This window comes from Nanorana parkeri, unplaced genomic scaffold (assembly GCF_000935625.1).
Source record: "Nanorana parkeri isolate BGI_ZX_2015 unplaced genomic scaffold, ASM93562v1 scaffold172, whole genome shotgun sequence".
Lineage (NCBI taxonomy): Eukaryota > Metazoa > Chordata > Amphibia > Anura > Dicroglossidae > Nanorana > Nanorana parkeri.
In genome coordinates, this window is record NW_017306440.1 from 1,249,459 (window position 1) to 1,266,894 (window position 17,436).

General features: G+C 42.6%; 1 protein-coding gene across 3 annotated transcripts in view; it reads right to left on the minus strand.

The window, feature by feature from the left end:
• The window catches only part of MAEA (macrophage erythroblast attacher), an 82,723-nt gene that overhangs the window by 12,171 nt on the left and 53,116 nt on the right, over positions 1 to 17,436 (minus strand). For 2 of the 3 annotated variants that reach the window (XM_018554756.1, XM_018554754.1), the window contains 2 exons: positions 8,890 to 9,012; positions 6,788 to 6,864 (listed from right to left, as the gene is read on the minus strand). In XM_018554756.1, the coding sequence (XP_018410258.1) occupies positions 6,788 to 6,864; positions 8,890 to 9,012 (200 nt within the window). The remainder of the gene's footprint in view (positions 1 to 6,787; positions 6,865 to 8,889; positions 9,013 to 17,436) is intronic. The other variant, XM_018554755.1, reaches the window with a different exon arrangement.

Below are 17,436 nucleotides of genomic sequence, written 5' to 3' on the forward strand. Positions count from 1 at the left end.
TTTTCTCTCCAGAGAGGTAATTTTTTTAAATGGTGACAGGATCACTTTAAGATGATGGAAGAGGTTGAAAAAATTATAAGTTAATCTAGATCCCACCATCCTGTTAGCGAGACCCCTCATCATATTAAAAAAGACCAATAGGACCTTTCAGATGGTGTAGAAGGCACATGGATCTACTGATAATTTCTGCATGCCGTTTTTACCAATGCATTTTACAGAAGAACTCCAGACATAATAAAAATTAACCCTTGCAGTGGAGCTACCCCAACACTGCAAGGGGTAAGTAATTGTTTTGGTCTGGGTGCTAGACCAGTGCCCATAGCCCCCCGTGCTCCAGTGGTCTAAAGACCTGTGACATTATTACATCCATTCATTAGCAATTGATGTAATGACGCCAAGAGACATTCCATAGAGCCCATGTGAATAGCTGATACTTCCAGGTATGCAGAAACTCTCCTTCCCAGGATGCAGTACTCTGGCTGGAGCTGCCAAATGGACACTGACACAGCCAATGTGACACTGTCACATAGCAGGTATCAGTAGATGGAGGAGGGGGGTTGTTGGTGAAGGTAAGTCTTCTATTAAGAGAACCTGTCACTTTGCCCTGCTTTTAATGTCTGTGTAGGAGGAAGAGGAGGAGTGGCTAGACACCCCACACTGGCTCCACATTCAGGAAGACAATAGTGATCAGCCCTAACCTGTCCAACCTACACAGGTTTAGTTCCTGTGAGAATGACTGGTCAAAGTGACTGCTGAATCGTTTCCAATTGTGTGACGATTATCTGATTTCTACGGATACTTTTACCCAAGAAGGTTCACTTATGTTTTGAAGTGAACTTGTCGAGTAAAATAAAGGCAACGAACAATAAACCCAAATGGCAGGCACCCTGGGGTGTCTCCAAGTACCTTCATTTATTATTTGTTTCAGGTTTCCTGGTCTTTTCCGAAGCTGAACACACCATGTATATATCTTATGATGGAGCCCTTTTAGTTGTATTAAAAATCACTTAAAGCATAGCCTCTGGTTGTGATGTAGCCTAGTTTGTGAAGAGAGCGAGAAACAGCTGACTATTGCTGTCAGGTTCAAGCATCTCTTGCAGAAATTGCTGTTTTACGTACATTCGTCACTCCAAGTGGTACTTAGTAGACAAGCATGGCGTATAAAGATGTCTTAAGCTGCTATATGTTATTAATAGAACACATTTCAGTTTTTAAGTGTACATCAGTTAAGTGCTAAAAGCCCTGATATTGCTTATGAGATATGGAAGCAGGCAATAACCCAAGTGTTCATACTTATTTAAAGTAAAGCCGTCACAAACATGGCATATGTGAACTAAACACGTGATGAATTAATACATAAGCAGAGGTTGCCTAGAAAAGATCATCAACTGTAACGATACATCTACAAGAACAAGCACCAGAACTGTCTAGGCAATGTTATTTCCTGTCACCTTCTATACATGTGAATGCTGGACAATGAAGAAGGAAGATAGGAATAGCACTCAAGGCTTTGAACTTTGGTGTTGGTGAAGAATTCTAAGAATATTATGGACAAAAAAAGGGAAACAAGCAAATGGATCCTTCAACAAATCAAGCCAAGCTTTCACTAGAAGCCCAGATGACTAGACTCATGCGGTCTTACTTTGGACATATTCTGAAAAGAATCAAAGCCTGGAAAAGTTGAAGGGAACATAAGATAAGGGTGACCAGCAAGAAAATGGCTGGATAAAGTCAAACAAAGTAGAAGCATGCTTTTTCGAAAACCCAAATAGAAGACTAAGCATTCTGGAGAAACACTATCCATGTCATTGACGAAACTTTACATCGACTTGACGGCATTTAATCATAATGATAATAATAGAGGTTGCTTCAAGTGAAAACGTCATATCAGATCAATCAAAGACCCTGAAAATTTACGCAGCTGAAGTTCTTTCACAAACATTTTATTAAAGTTCTCAGAAATAGAAAAAAAAATGTATCCATATATCATAGAAAACCTCACATGATGACATCATAAACAAACAATACAGGTACTCAAAACGAATTTGTGATTGAAAATGGCCAGAATTAGATTGTAAATAGCAAAAGAAAAAAAAAACCAGCCATGATAGAGAAGGAATCAAATCCCTACATCAAGAGCAGTAAATAAGGGATGGCTCTGGATAGGGAGCGCAAGTAGTAAAAGAGTAGCAGCAAACTGAAGGGAGATTGACCACATTATCACGTCCTGTCACATAGACCACAACAGTTCAAAGCCAATATCCAATGACAAAAAATACAGAGACTAAGAAAGATAACAATACAGTATGGATGGTAAGAAAGAGAAAGAAGACAGAAGACAGGTAAAGGGAGAGTAGGGTCAGGAGGGAGTGGGGTCCCTGGGGAGGAGGAGTACACACGACAGCAGGGATGTGAGAACAGTTGTGAGTCAAAGTATCTAAGATATTCCACCCAGGTGCACCACACCTTGAGGATGGCAGTAAGCTTTTCATTAACCATAGTGCCTAAGACCCGTTGCCGCACCTCACTAGCAGCTGAAGTTCTATGCAGGTTGACACATTTTATGAAAACGTGAACTTGACTCCACTGACTGCTGCCTCTCGAGTCTCTCTACTGGTTGAAAAAGATCCCATAAAGAGGCTCGGGGATGGGGCAAAAACTACGGGAAAGCTCCAGTTTGCAATATTACTGTTTTTGCCGACATATTTTGCTGATGGGTTACTTTTATCAATTGCTCAGTTTGTATTATGCAGGGTCCTGACGGGTTTGCATTAAAGAACAATTTAATTAGAAAAAAAAAAAACAAGGAGTTTCAAGCAGTTATAATGGCACACAGCCTGCCCGTGTCCTCTATAAGAAAAGGATGCTTTACCTTAAGTGTGAATCAAACATATAAATCAACTTTTTATCTTTTTTTTTTCTACGTTTGGAGAATGGAAAAGGTTAGGACCCATTTCAAGATTTTATAGTCGTCTGTGTTTCTGTTGGGAAGATTGACCCTCTTATTATGTGCACTGGTAAACACTGTCACCAGAACTAAAAAGTGAGAGAAAATCCAAAATGTTGAGTTCTAACCAGAGCAGGAATAAAGGGGACATTTGTTGCAGTGACACTTAACAGGGCATTTTTTTATATTGTGCCTACAGGACAGGAAGTGAAGGTAATGCTCCCCAACAGGACACCTGACAGTGGTTTTACCAATCTCCTACTCTATCCAAAACTACTTTAGATAGAACTGGCTTTAAATATACTTTAAGTTAGTTACACACAGCACAGGATAGTCAGACATGCAGGCGAGAACCATCCTGAAGAAAGCCTGAGCAGAGAGAAATATGGGGCTCACCTACTGCTCACCTCCTCCTAGTAATGTTAGCTGCCTGTGGCTTTAGTACTTTGTTTTTCAGCACAGCTTCAGGCATAAACATGAAAGTAGATGGCATGTTAATGCATTAGAAGAGTTCAGCAACATAAACCTTTTCCTGAAAACCATATTTTTTTAAAATAAAAATGCCTCAAAACAATTTAAATCTCCACGTTTAGCCAATACAGGCTTTGTTCTACAGGGCTTACGTCACTGCTATTACGCTGTAACCCTGGAGGCAGTGTCAGCACTATCTCCATGGCTGACAACGCTTCTAGAATTGGGGATGCAGGCGTGATGATGCCACCCTCTCCTCACCCTCTTGTGTTAATATAGTACTGCCTGGAGACTGGGGGGGATTTTGCGTCACCCCAGTGCTGGCGCTCTCTCTTCAGCTGGTTTGCAGAGGCAAATGTGGGTGTAGCAGGAAAAAGTATTACAGTCATTTCTATTTACAACGGTTTATATCCAGCTTCAATAAACTATGGCTACATATTTCCTTGTCTGATACCAAACACCATAAAACACAGTGAGGGGAATTTATCAAAACTGGAGCAGACAAAATCTATAGCAGCTGTGCAGGGCGACCAATCAGTTTCTCTCTTTCATTATCAAACTTTAACTGAACAAACTGAAGATAGAAGCTGATTGGTTGCCATGCACAGCTGCTCCAGATTTTGTTTGCTCCCGTTTTGATGAATTCCCCTCTTTGTATTTTTGCTGGTTAGTTCAGCTACATCAAGCAAACATTGTGATCACACAAGCTTTTGTATTCTTCTTCCCCATTTGCCTGACTGTTAGTGACATGGGCAATATAAACAGTAATGGAAAATAAAGACATGAGACAGTGCCCTGTGCTGATTTTGTAAAATGACACTGGAGTGATACTATGTGACCAATCTAGATACATTTAGAAAACAGCGCTTAACAGAGAACTATGGCCCAACCTTTTTTTTTGCACACATGATATAATTCACATTTTAGACCTGAAAATGACTTAAAACACCCAAAACATTATCAGGGTTATTCACAAAAGGGTGACGAGTTTGGAGAAGTGAACAATCTAGGACAAAATAGATGATTTGGAAAAAATTTCCATTTCAGCCATATTGTCCTAGATTGTTCACTTCTCCTAACTCTTTACCCTTTTGTGAATAACCCTGTATATATTTTCTGCAAGCCAACACCCTGTAGAATAAAATAGTGCCAGCTGCAAATGTTTCTGTTGCACGATAGTGACGCAACTCTTTATCAAACCCAAAAATGTAGTTCATTTTGGTGCCCCAAAACACAATAAAATACACATTTTGTGGGTAAAATGGATCCATTGGAGCCCATGCATCTAAAAATCTGATTATAATGCTTGAAGTGACTCTAAACTCAGGCGGTAAATATTAAAAATGCATTCAAATACCTTAGCTATTAACAAAAATGTATCTTATTTGTGTATCACTCAGATGTAGATCCTCAAATCATCTCTGAATTGGTGCTGACACTGTCGTTCCTTCTGGAGGGTGGCTACTTTTCTTCCCCATGGTCCCTGTGTGTGTTGTAAAGTAGTCACCACTCCAAGCTCACTCCCGTGATGGACTACAATCTCATGTTTAGTTTACTAATTTGTATTGAGATTGTAGTCCATCACAGGAGGGAGCTTGGAGCGGTGACTACTTTACAACACACACAAGGACCATGGGGAAGAAAAGTAGCCCCCCTCCAGAAGGAAGGACAGTGTCAGCACCAATTCAGAGATGATTTGAGGATCTACAGACGAGTGATACACAAATAAGATACATTTTTGTTAATCGTAAAGTTACTTGAAAGCATTTTCAAGATTTAACTCCTGAGTTTATTACAGAGAAGAGCAATACTGACAAAAGCCTTATTTTTTTAGATTAATGTGCCTCTAAAGTGGAACCCAATTTAACAATCATATACATAGGTGAAATACTTATGTTTTTTTTATTTTCTAGTGTTTCGAACTCCATTTGGCCAGTCTTATCATACACATGCCTCTGCCACACTGTATACCAAAAAGAAGTGAAATAAAAGTGCTGGACCCACAAGGTTTGTCCTATTGAAGTGACAGCCAAATCAGCTGCTGAAGAGCTTTATGCATTTTCACCAACTGGAATCCGATTTCAATCCATCACAGTCCTGATACATGGTCTCCCTTAATAAGCCCTGATGAAGGGGGTATTTGTAGGCACCCCAGAAATGTGATGACGGTTTCTATACTGTTTAGAGAATATGTTGTTCGCACACCATTCCGCTTCAGAATATCATTTCTATTGATATTCCTTTAGCATGACATATAAGTGCAACGTGACATTTTGCCTGATGAAGGGGACCTGCAAGGCCCTGAAACATTTGAGCTTATATGTCATGCTAAAGGAATAGCAATAAAAATGATATGTTGAAGCAGAATGGTGTGCGGACAACATTTCTCTAAACTGTGTACTGTGGCGCCATCCACCAGATGTTCCAGTACCTGTTGGATTCTGGGGTGTGCAAAGGAGACATCACTAGGCTATTTCTATCAGTGGCACAACTATCGCAATAGCGAACCAGGCGGCCGCTATGGGGCCTGGGGCACAGGGGGGCCCGGCCAGGACGTGGAACAAAGGGGCTCCCCTGATGCCGTGCGGGCTGCCTGGGTCGCTATGGCATTGCAGGCTGATGGTGGTCACTGGCAGCTGTGAGGAGGAATGAGCTGCTGTCCAGATCACTGACTACCTGTGCAGCGGTGCAGTCAGCAGCTTGCAGGGGAGGAGGCCGGGGCCCGGTAGCATAGGAGGCGGGGCCCAGCGATGGTGGATGAGGAGGGGCCTGCCGCCGACCGAGGAGGAGGGGCCCGTCGGGTGGAGAAGGCTGATAGCGGATCAGGGCTGACAGGTAAGAGGTGTGCAGAGGTGTGACCGGCCCACCTGAGATCTTACAGAGCCTACCACAGAGAGTCTATGGTGGGCTCTGCAGGGTCACTCTCAGGTGGGCTGTATGGGATATCAGGGGGGGGGCTCTGAAGGGGGCGTAACTGAAATCACAGGGCCCCATACAAAATGTTATGCCTGACTGTCCAATGACCATGCAGGTGACATAAGAAGCTTCAATGCTAAACCAGGAAAAAAGGCGGTCACCTACATGGCTAGGATTTTTGGTAGGGGACAGTATAGAAATAGCCTAGGGATGTCTCCTTCGCACACTGTATCAAAAGTATCCAAGAATCCAACATGTACTGGAACAGCTGGTGGATGGTGCCACCGTATACAGTTCAGAGAAATGTTTTCTGTGCACCATTCATGCCTGGACCACGTGACTGGCTGAACAGAATTACTAATGTTATATTTCAACTGTGCATTTAGCAGTTAGCCTGGAGTTCTACTTTATATACAGTAGTCACCTCCAGATGTAGAGGAATGTTTGTCTCACCTGACAGCGTCCAGCCTTTTGTTCTGTCTGATCAGCTCTATGAACTCCTGGATCCTAAGGCTGAATTCCAGGCAGCTCTGACGGAGGGAGACAAAGTGAGAAACGACTTATAAAGATAAAACGGTGTAAGAAAGCCTCCCTTCCAGGCTCGGCGTAATCTCCAGACACTATTACTTATGGTTGGAGCTTCAATTTCCAACAATACACAACCAAAGATGAAAATATTTTAGAAAGCGATAAAACAAAAATCGCACAGCTGCAGGAAGGGATTACAGGAAATAAAGGACGATCAACATTCATTATGGGCTCAGATTTCCCGGGCTCCAAATACCTGAAATCAAAACCATCAGTCAGAGATAGAAGAGCTGTGCCGCGACACCGGAATACAGAAGATGAGACATCGCGCCGGGCCTGTGATCAACAGTTTGCTTTACACCATCAGTTTGGGATGCTTCTAAGATTTCATTGACCGGTGCACTTGACCTGCCGGTGATCTGCTTCAAGCCGCTTCTGTGTTGCCATAGGGGCCCCGTTCACACCAGGGCGTTTTGTTGCACGCTTTTTTTCCCGCACTGAAACCCATGCAAATCAAAACCCCATATATTTCTATGGGAGCCGTTCAAGCAAACGGGCTGTTCAAAATAGTCCTTGAGCTTCTTTTGCTCCATAGACTAGTGCTTTTTTTCTCCCCCCCCCCCCGTTTTTGCAGCCAAGAGTGCTTTTTATTGGTCAACTAAAAACGAGCTGAAAACACACCTTAAAACGCTCTTGCATATGAACAGAAAATGCCTGTAAAACGTTCATTAAAAAACACACAAAACACGCAAAAAAAGTGCTAAAAGGCTGTCGACCTGATGTGAATGGGGTCTAAACTTGTATGGGGAGAGAAGCTCTTCTGACCAGAACAAAAACTTGTCAACACAGACCCTTACAAGTCATTCCTTCTGAATTTCCACTGCCCTAAAGAGAACCTGTCACCAGAACATTTAATTTAACCAACAATCTTCCCATAAAATGAAATGTGCATTTAAAATATTTTATGCATGTTCTTTCCTGGTAAAAGCCACTCTCACGTAGACATCCAAAAGCCTTGAGACGTCTGCTGGGTGCCGCCATCTTGAATGTGATGTCAGCAGCTCAGTCTCATAGCTGTCACTCAAGTGACATTCTATATCAGGGGTAGGCAAACTCTGGACCTCCAGCTGTGGCACAATTATGGCACAAGTCCCATGAGGCATTTCAAGACTCTGACAGCCACAGGTAGGTTTCCCAGAGGCAGATGCATGGTGGGATTTGTAGCTTCTGCACAGCTGGAGTTTGCCTACCACTGCTTTGTAGTTTTCCTCTTTGCTTCTCCTCTGGCTGCTACATAAAAGGTTATGTAGGAAGGTGAGAGGAACAGGAGCTGGGCCTGCACAGACAGTAATTAGACACTCCCAGAAAGGAAAAGGGCTATGATGTGCATGGACAATATGTGTCGTTTTTTCCTTCTTTTAGTTGTAATTTTTAAGTCGGTGAAAGGTTCTGTTTAAAGCAATTCTATCAGGTAAATAACACTGGCCACTGGCCGTACCAACGAATGCCGAAACTATAACAATTGTTGGGTCAATTATATTTAAAACATTTACGGATTTAAAAATGTGTCTTCTATATTAATTATTTCACAAATGAACACTTAATGTATGGTGCTCCCATAATACAGTGAGGGGGGATTCATCAAAACTGGAGCAGCTGTGCACGGCAACCAATCAGCTTCTCTCTTTCATTTTCAAATCTTAACTGAACTGAAGAGAGAAGCCGATTGGTTGCCATGGGCAACTGCTCCAGTTTTGATACATTCCCAGTGTTTTCTAGTCAGGTATAGGACACACCCACTATCTGCCTGATGTGAAATGTTTGCTGGTGTTTAATTGCGATGGCAGTTATTTGCAAAAAAGCATTACAAGTCACTTACAATTGCATTTCAGTTGTAATCTTACACAAAGGGGTAGCCATTTTGGTGCAATATATGCAATTCCATGTTTGCCCATGTATCCTATCACCAAGGCTGGGGACAACTTAGATCTAAACAAGCCAATAAACTGGCCCCTGAGAAGCCTTACCTTCATTTTCCTAAGTCTGGATTTGTTATCATGGCACCAGGCCAGGCATGTCATGGTTTCTTGTCTTTCCAGAGATTCCTCCACTTCCTTTGCAGTAAGAAACATTTCTATATTCACTAAATCCTGCAAAACAAAAAGGGGGATACATAACTCAACAATTCAACTTAAAACTATTTTCTTTGGCTGAATATTTGGGGGCTGAATTTCCCCGTTTCTTTTTTTTCCCCCGTAGGGATTTGTCTCTGTGTAACTATTAGTTTGTGCTAAGTAGAGATGAGGCTGGGCTTGGCAAGAACCCAGTTTGCCTGAGTTTGCCATGCCTACTCAAAACTCTGACCCTCCCGACCCAATCAGTTGCAGGGAGGCGCATTCCCCGCCCTGCAGCTATACATCACAAAAGGGTGAGGAATGTCCATGCCACAACTGCCGTCAGTGATTGGGTTAGGAGGAGGGGGTGGAAGTGGATTTCTGAGCGGGCTTGGGCGAACTCAGGCAAATTGGGTTTGTACCAAGTCCAGTCTCATCTCTAGTGTTAAAGTGGAATTCTTCCCATATCTCTAAAATAACAACAAAGGCACCTTTAGAAATGTTTAGTAATGACAATCTACAAACAGATACTTCTAGATAATTGCCGGCGTTTTATGCTTTACATACCTTATTTCTCTTTTCTTTCCCAGTCTTCAGACAATGGCCATGTTTACTAACGGTAAATTACTAGCTCCTATTATTTCCTGGATTTCTGGCACATGTGACTAGGACATGTGACCATGCACATCATCTCAGGGGAGGAAAAGGCCTTTCCCTGAGATCTCATGTGATTACAGATGGGATTTCGCAGGAATGTTCTGCTGATGTAACCTTCCCAGGATGCAACGCTTGGGCACATGACAATTTGTGCCAGAACTGGACCAGGAAGTAGAAGAACTCTATTTGTAAGTAAATTGAAAAAAAGTTTGTTTAACTAATGAATGTAAGATGATTTCTTATCAGCATGCAGAGCTGTGTGCTGATGTGATTTTTAGTGAAAGGGGGTAAAGGTCTGCTTGGCTGAAGTAAAGGCTTCCAGGGGCTCCTCTGGCACATACAAAAGATTCTGGAAAATAATAAATGTAACCGTATACACCGGGTGCGGTCTGCTCTTAGACTGTAATGTTATTCATTACATTACCTGTAAATGCCATTATAGTAGCATGAAAACCAGTAATCTAGCCCAAATCAGCAACTTTATTTTGAGATATTAAGAGGCTGAGAAGGGGTTTATATAAACCTTCAAATTATCCCAAAGTCACTTTAACTCAAATCTACAGACTGTCACAGTGTAGACTGATATGAGGATGACCGTACAATGGGCAGGTGTCTCTGCAAGCAGCACAAGGAAGGCATGTGCAGCATGGAAAGGCTTATGGCAATATTCTAAGTTTACCCGTCTCCTGAAGAAACAAAAGTAAAGTAGCATTCTTATAACAAGCCCGAGTACAGCAGTATGTTCGCTGGAATTAAAATACAGCACAAAATCAAAATCACCCCTTACTTCTAAAATATCCCTAATGTTTAAAGTGACATTAAAGTCAATTCATGCTGGTGTAAGCACTTTCCTTAAATGATGCCTCTTGATCCGATCATCTTCTTTCCAGTAGTTTTCAGGAGTCCCTCTAATGCTGGTGCCGGTCTCTGATCCAGCGCTGACTGCTGTGTCTTGTGTCCCACGGAGTCTGTGCGGGTGCACACTGCCAGGCTGCGTGCATTGACTTACCCTGTGTCTCTCCTCGTCTCCCGGGCGAAGATCTCTACTGCACATGCGCCCGCCTATCATCCTTTGCGGTCGACCAAGAATTCTCTGACGGTATTGCGCCCTTCAGACACAGCTGAGATTTAAGATTTTTAGTAACTTTAAAAAAAAGTTTTTTTAATGATTTTGCATATATCTACTGCTTGTTCACAGTAGATATATGAAAAAAAAACCCAGAGGGTTTAAATGTACTTTATAGTAGGCCTGTACCAAGATCATGCAAAGTATTTCCACATTCTGGACAAGCAGTAAAATCATTCACTCATCTCTGTGTGTATAAGCACTTTGAAGTAATTAATTTTTCAACGTTCATAATAGGGCTGCAACAACTAATCAACATAATCGATTATAATCGATTATTGAAAAAGTTGTCAACTTTTTCAATCATCGATTAATCGTCTTCCGATTGGTTGGCCCTGTTCACGGCTCCACACACGCTGCACGCCACACCTCCTCCCCACCTCACGCTCGCGGCTGCCAGACCCGCCCGCCCGCATCCACACCTCCTCCCCGCCTCACGCTCACCGCCCGCCCAAATCCACGATTGGCACAGGGACGCGGGGAGAAGAAGTAGGGAGGAGTAGGTGTGGGCGGATGACAGCCGCCAACAGACAAGCCCGATCTCAGAAACAAGTTGCTGGAAGACTGCTCAGGTAAGCCTGCACTTTCCCATACATGGTGCTCTAGATGATGGACTGCAATCTCAATACAAACTAGTAGTGCCATCACTGGAGCCATTTTTTAAAATGTATTTTATTTTTTATCCGATTAATCGAACTTGATAATTGGCTAACTAATCGATTTTGAAAATAATCGTTAGCTGCAGCTCTAGTTCATAACACAGAGACGGTGCTTTTCTATGAGAACATTATCTTGCCAGCCTGATGTAAACATACAGCAGGTGTTCTAAGCTGTTAGAAATGACTGCCAAATGGAGTCTTTGTTGTGATCTTTGAGGATATTGGAGAATGAATTACTTCCCATTAAAAGCAGCTAGAAAGGTCAGGGGTGGCTTGTAAAGTTCTTTTACTGCTTGTTAAAAATATGTAAATCATTTAATGTCCATAGTCTGGACATGGGTGCACTTCAATTTGATCTTAACCTGCAAAAAAAAAGAGGAACTTTAGGGCCCAGTCACCGCAAGACACTTTCCAATGCATGTTTTTGTGCGTTGAGGCATAGTGTGCTGCATTAGGCAGCCGTTTCAAAATGAATAGGTTGTAGCACATGAAAAAATAAATCCTACAAAAAAACACATTAATCCAAAAGAAGATAAATACAACATAGGGGGGAAAAACATAACGTATACACCAAAGACAATACCGGTTTTAAAGGCTGCAACAACCCGGTGTAAGTGAAGAAATGAGTAACAATGTCAAAGCTGTGTCCCCTTGCAGATCCTTATTGGACAAAACATAGTTAAAACACCATGGTTTATCAATATCCCATTAAAAGCTAAGTCAGCGCTGTGTCCTCTATCGAATAAACCTCAGTACGATCCATACCCATCTCTGAATACTGAAAAAGTATACAAAGAAACTTCTACACAAAATCACAATATGACTCATAATGTCCAAAGTTGGAAGGACATGCCAACAAGCTCATATGCACCTTCCAAGGTAAGTCGTTGGCCTTAGGCCCCATTGTTATAATTTCATAAACTGTATAGAGCAAGGAGCAGCCTGACATCAATGGCAATCCTCCAACATAGAACTAATAAAATGGCGTATTAGGAAAAAAGACCTCCAATATCTGTAAAGGGTGTAAAGCAAGAAGCTGTTTGACCTGAATAGCAGTTCTCCAACATTGTATGGATAAAAATACCTTGTTGAGGAGAGACCCGTACACAAATCCAGAAGGATACAGTGGTATCTAAAATCAATAGTGGGCTTTAAAAACCTTTGACACAATCATGTCCCAATACGAGACTGCTTAAACATTGCCCTTCTAACAGACCTTAGAGGAGCCGTAGTAATACTGTTTGAAGTAACATCAACGTGGATTCACTGATTGAACATGGACTGAGAAACGGGGTGGCTTTGTCTAACAAAGTGTAACTTGTGTAAAAAGAAGTAAAAAATACTTACCTTGTACCTTGACCTCCATTGTGTCAGTCAAGGCAAGTGTGCTCCAGTATTGTGCAGGAGCCTATACTAGCTGGATTAGGGTTACTCAGCTTTTTTGGGATCCTTTAAGAAGGCCTAGTGATGTCACCCCCTGACTAATTTCTTCTTCTTTGCTTTAATGTAGCATTTTCATGCATGGATCTTTTCACCTACAATTTAAAGTGAATCTAACCCTAGATATATTTATTCAAGTTATGTGCATGCAAGTCACAACCTGGGGGGCTGCAGCAGAGGCAGATCTATTACACCAAAGCATAGAAATAAAGCACCGCTCCTCTACAGCTTTAGCAGGAGAAAGACAGCCAGGTACTCCCTGGCAGGAGGGTCTCCTCGCTCCAACTAAACAGATATAGAGGAAGAATGGCTCCCTCCATTCCACGCTGAATCTGTTTATTAAATATTTGTCAGTGATGGGTGGGCCTCGGGCAAGACTCAAGTGTCACTGACAAACCTTCATTAAAACTGATTCAGCATGGAACGAAGTGCGGCTGGATTCTTCCTTTACTAGGGGCTGATCTGTGTCAGACATCAGCCAAGAACTTGACGGGCACAGGCATTTACACAATGTCACCATTTCTCAACCAGCATCCCAGCCAAGGAAGTAGATAGTGACCCTGGGTGATGCCGGAACAATAATGGCTCCATCCTTCTGAAGAGAAAAGCAGTTGAATGCATTGTCAGTGGAAGTGCTGTGCATGTTCATAGAATGTAAAATATATCTGATGCCAAGTCCATTTTAATTCCTTATTGGACATCCCTAAACCCTATCCATAACAGTTTAACTGGACCCGTGTGGTACCCTGTGGACAAACTTTGATATGCTAAAGAAGAGAAGAAGGAGTGGTTTCAGATCTGCTACAATCAGAAGACGGGTAGCCTACGCTACCTAAAAAATACAGCTGGCGCCTAACTTTGGAGGTTTCCTCTAGTTGTTGTCAATGGAGGTGGCTACTACAAAATATCCAGCTGGTTCCTGGATTGGGCAGACCGTCTCCTGAATTCCATATTATGTGTCCATATTATGCTACATTCATTGAGATACAGCAAAACCTGTTTTCACAGAAAGAGTTGTTGTCAACACGACTTTGTAGTTATCTCATGTGGTCAGTTCAGAAGTAACTAGCGCTGCGCAGTATTCTTTCAATTTAAAGTCCTAAAGGTTTCCTTCACACAACCCTCCCAGCAGCTCTGTGACCATGAGTCGATGACCCCAGGCCTGGTATGTTAACATCAAAATGTGTGGGCTTTCTGGTCTTCATAGCATTTTTTATTCCACGGTGAATGAAATCCAGTGATGCAATAAAAAGCAGCTGTTCAAACGGATGAGCTGAAGGAGTCCAGCTAACTGCATGCATGAAGTATCACAGCACTCAATCTGGTTTGGCAAGAAACTCAAATTCCAAACAGCAAAAAAAAGCTGAAAGATGAATGCACAGGAAGTGATGGAGAGCAGATGGTTCACTGGGCTCTGAGCTGATCACTTGCCAGTAATCCAACTCCAAAAGTAAAAAGAGAATAGCTCAGTGACCAACACAGAACAAAGAACACAGAATATGCTGCTGACACCCCATTCTGAAAACCAACCTATAAATCACAACGAGGCGCAGAAACTGGTCACATGCAATTCATAATTACCAACAAAAGTCAAAAAATCCACAACATAACTGGTGTAGATGGAGCAAAAAAAAATATCCGAAAATATCTGACACCTCCCTTACCCCACATACTGCATGCAGTAAGTTTTACTACCCATGACACCAGTAACAACATGGCTAGAGAGGGTAGGACTCACTCAACTATTTCTACAGCATCTCTCACTAGCAGAAATGCTGCAGAATCTCCCTTTCCAACACCGGAGTGACACCTCCCTTTTGCAGCCAGTGAAGGAGTTCCACAGCAGAAAACAAATAAGCAGCTGCTCTGCCCTTCCTAGTGCTCCTGTCAATGAACTGTAGCTGATGGAGACAGGACCATTAGTGTGAAGCATATGGCCCTTTGGTGCTTGTTATGTGACCCTAAGCAGTAAGAATGGAAATAGTCATTTGTAAAGGCAAAAGTAAGGGCAGTATCTCTAGTAAACTCATGTAATATGTACCCCTTTCTAGCAGTCTCTGACTGCCTCCGGCAGCATATCTCCAGTCTCCAAACACTCCAGTAAGATGTTCCTAGTTTCTGACAGTCTTCTGGATCATTATTTATACCTAATGTGTGTCTTCAAACACTCCAGTAGGATGTTCTCAGTCTTTGACCATCTCCACAGTATGTCCACAGAAAGTCTCCGGGATCATTACTTATACCAAGGCTGGTCAATTTCCAGGAGCCAGGTCGTAAATGCTCCTTAAATATTACAACTGGCGCCTAACTTTAGAGGGTCTCTCGAATTGTTGCCAATGAAAACAAATCCTGCCGTCTCCTAAATTCCATATTAGTTTGTCCTCCCTATGTATACGGAATAATGAGTGACAGCTCTAAGTTTTTTGAGGCTGATGACATCACATTCAAGATGGTGGTGCCCAGCAGTGGTATCAGGGATTTTGGATGTTCACACAAGGGAGGATAAATAACATTCAAACAATACATGAAATTAACATATCTTAAGTGTCTCCAACCACTCCATTGGGATGACCATCTCCTGTAGTATGCCCACAGTTCCCGACAATCTCCTGGATCATTACTTATACTGAATATACAGATTCTGTATTTGGTGGCAATTCCAGACATAAGTGATAACCACACATGTGCCTGCAACCAAACCTGTACTTTCTTTTACCTCTGTCATCCAATGAGTTCTGCAAGAATACAAAAGACTAGCTTGCTATAAAGGCTGCCATATTACAAGAGTGTGTCAAAGTCTATTAGGGAAGGCTGCTGCCATGTTGCAAGGAGCTGAGACTGCTGTGATGTTTACACTTACATGAGCAAGCCTTTCTGAGCACTGTGCATGTTAAAGAGACCCTATCATTAGCTTACAAAATGGAGGTAAAGGCAAAGAAAAATCTTATCGTAATGCATATTTGAGGTTTTTCCTTTCCATAAATTAATTTTGCATTCACTTGTAATATCACTTTAAAATTCTGGGAATTTGACTACTCTAGAAAAAGCCCCTCCCTATGTAACCTTTTATGTAGCTGCAGAGGAAGAGTGAAGGGGAATACTATTTACTTTCTAGCTAATTACGGTCTGTGCTGGCTCAGCTACTCCTCCCCTCCCCTCTACTATATAACCTTTTATGTAGTTGCTGGGGAAGGAGTTAGGGGAATATTGAAAGTGTCACCTGAGTGACAGCCCTAAGTTTTTTGGGGCTGCTGACATCACATCCAAGATGGTGGTGCCCAGCAGTAATCTCAGGCATCATGGTTCAGCGAATCCTTAACTGGCCCACGGCCAATCCAGTTCATCTAACTTGTTATTTCAGACACTTGTGGGCAATCTATGGCTGACATAGCCAAGAGTCAGATGTGCACATCCACTGTTTTAAGTCATCCTAAGAGAAACCTATTAGGCTCTGAAAAAATGTGAGCCATCCATCCACAGAAGCTCTGTGATATGACCAGTTCCTGACCTATGTATTCACTGCTCATCAATTATTCTTCCAGCAATATGCCTGCACAGTATGTCAGGTGACTATTCTGAGTTCACAGGCAATTAAAGCTGAACCCTAATGACTGCAGCTTTGTAATCATTTAATGTATTTTTTAATGTAAACACAGTAAGTACCTGGATGTGACCTGGTATCAGCCCCTTGCAGTCCCTGTGCAACAGGGCTGGACTGTTAGAGCAAGAAGCAGTACAAGGAGTCAATCAGCTAATCATGATAGCAAGAAGCATGTGGAAAGGAAAAGAGAGCACAGTGACAGAGAGATTAGATCGCCATTGTGCTCCTTCTCCTTTCACTGTCCAGTCACAGGTTGGGGTGAAGCCAGGATGACATGGGCTGAATGTTGCTGGCCATCAGAGTAAGGACAACTAGTGACAGAAAACGGTGGTTTTGTTATGTTATGTCTTAGTTGGCTGGAGTTCTGCTTTAATATTTCAACCCACAGAATGGGACCTCCATCATATCGCAGTGACTTTAGTTGACTGCAAAAAAAATAATATTTGGCAGCTATCTTGAAAATATTGCTTTAGCCAACAAATAGACTTCTTCCATTGACCTGGCTTGTATAGAGTAGGGATAAGCTCAGGTTTGAACAAACCCGGTCCGAACTCGAGCTCCTACGAACGCGGAAGGAAGCTCAGTCCAAACCTGAACTTAGAACTAGTTGAGAGCCTCTGTCGGGACTCGGGCCGTGGTCCGGTCCTGGCTGGGCCGTCTGATGCAGGGACACGGCACCCGGTGACGAGGCGGTCCGGCGGGGCACGCCCACCAGTGACGAACGAGTTTTTCATCGGCATAGCATCCTCAGACTAACGGTCAGGCTGAACGGACGAACCAGACCCTGGAGCAGTATCTGCGATGTTTCTCCACGTTTTCACAGGATGATTGGGTATCCCTGCTTCCGCTGGCAGAATTTGCCTATAATAACTCTGTACATTCAACCACCCGACAGTCTCCATTCTTCTCAAACTACGGTTATCATCCCATCTTCCTGCCCACACGAGTACCGGATTCCACAGTACCAGCCGCTCAAG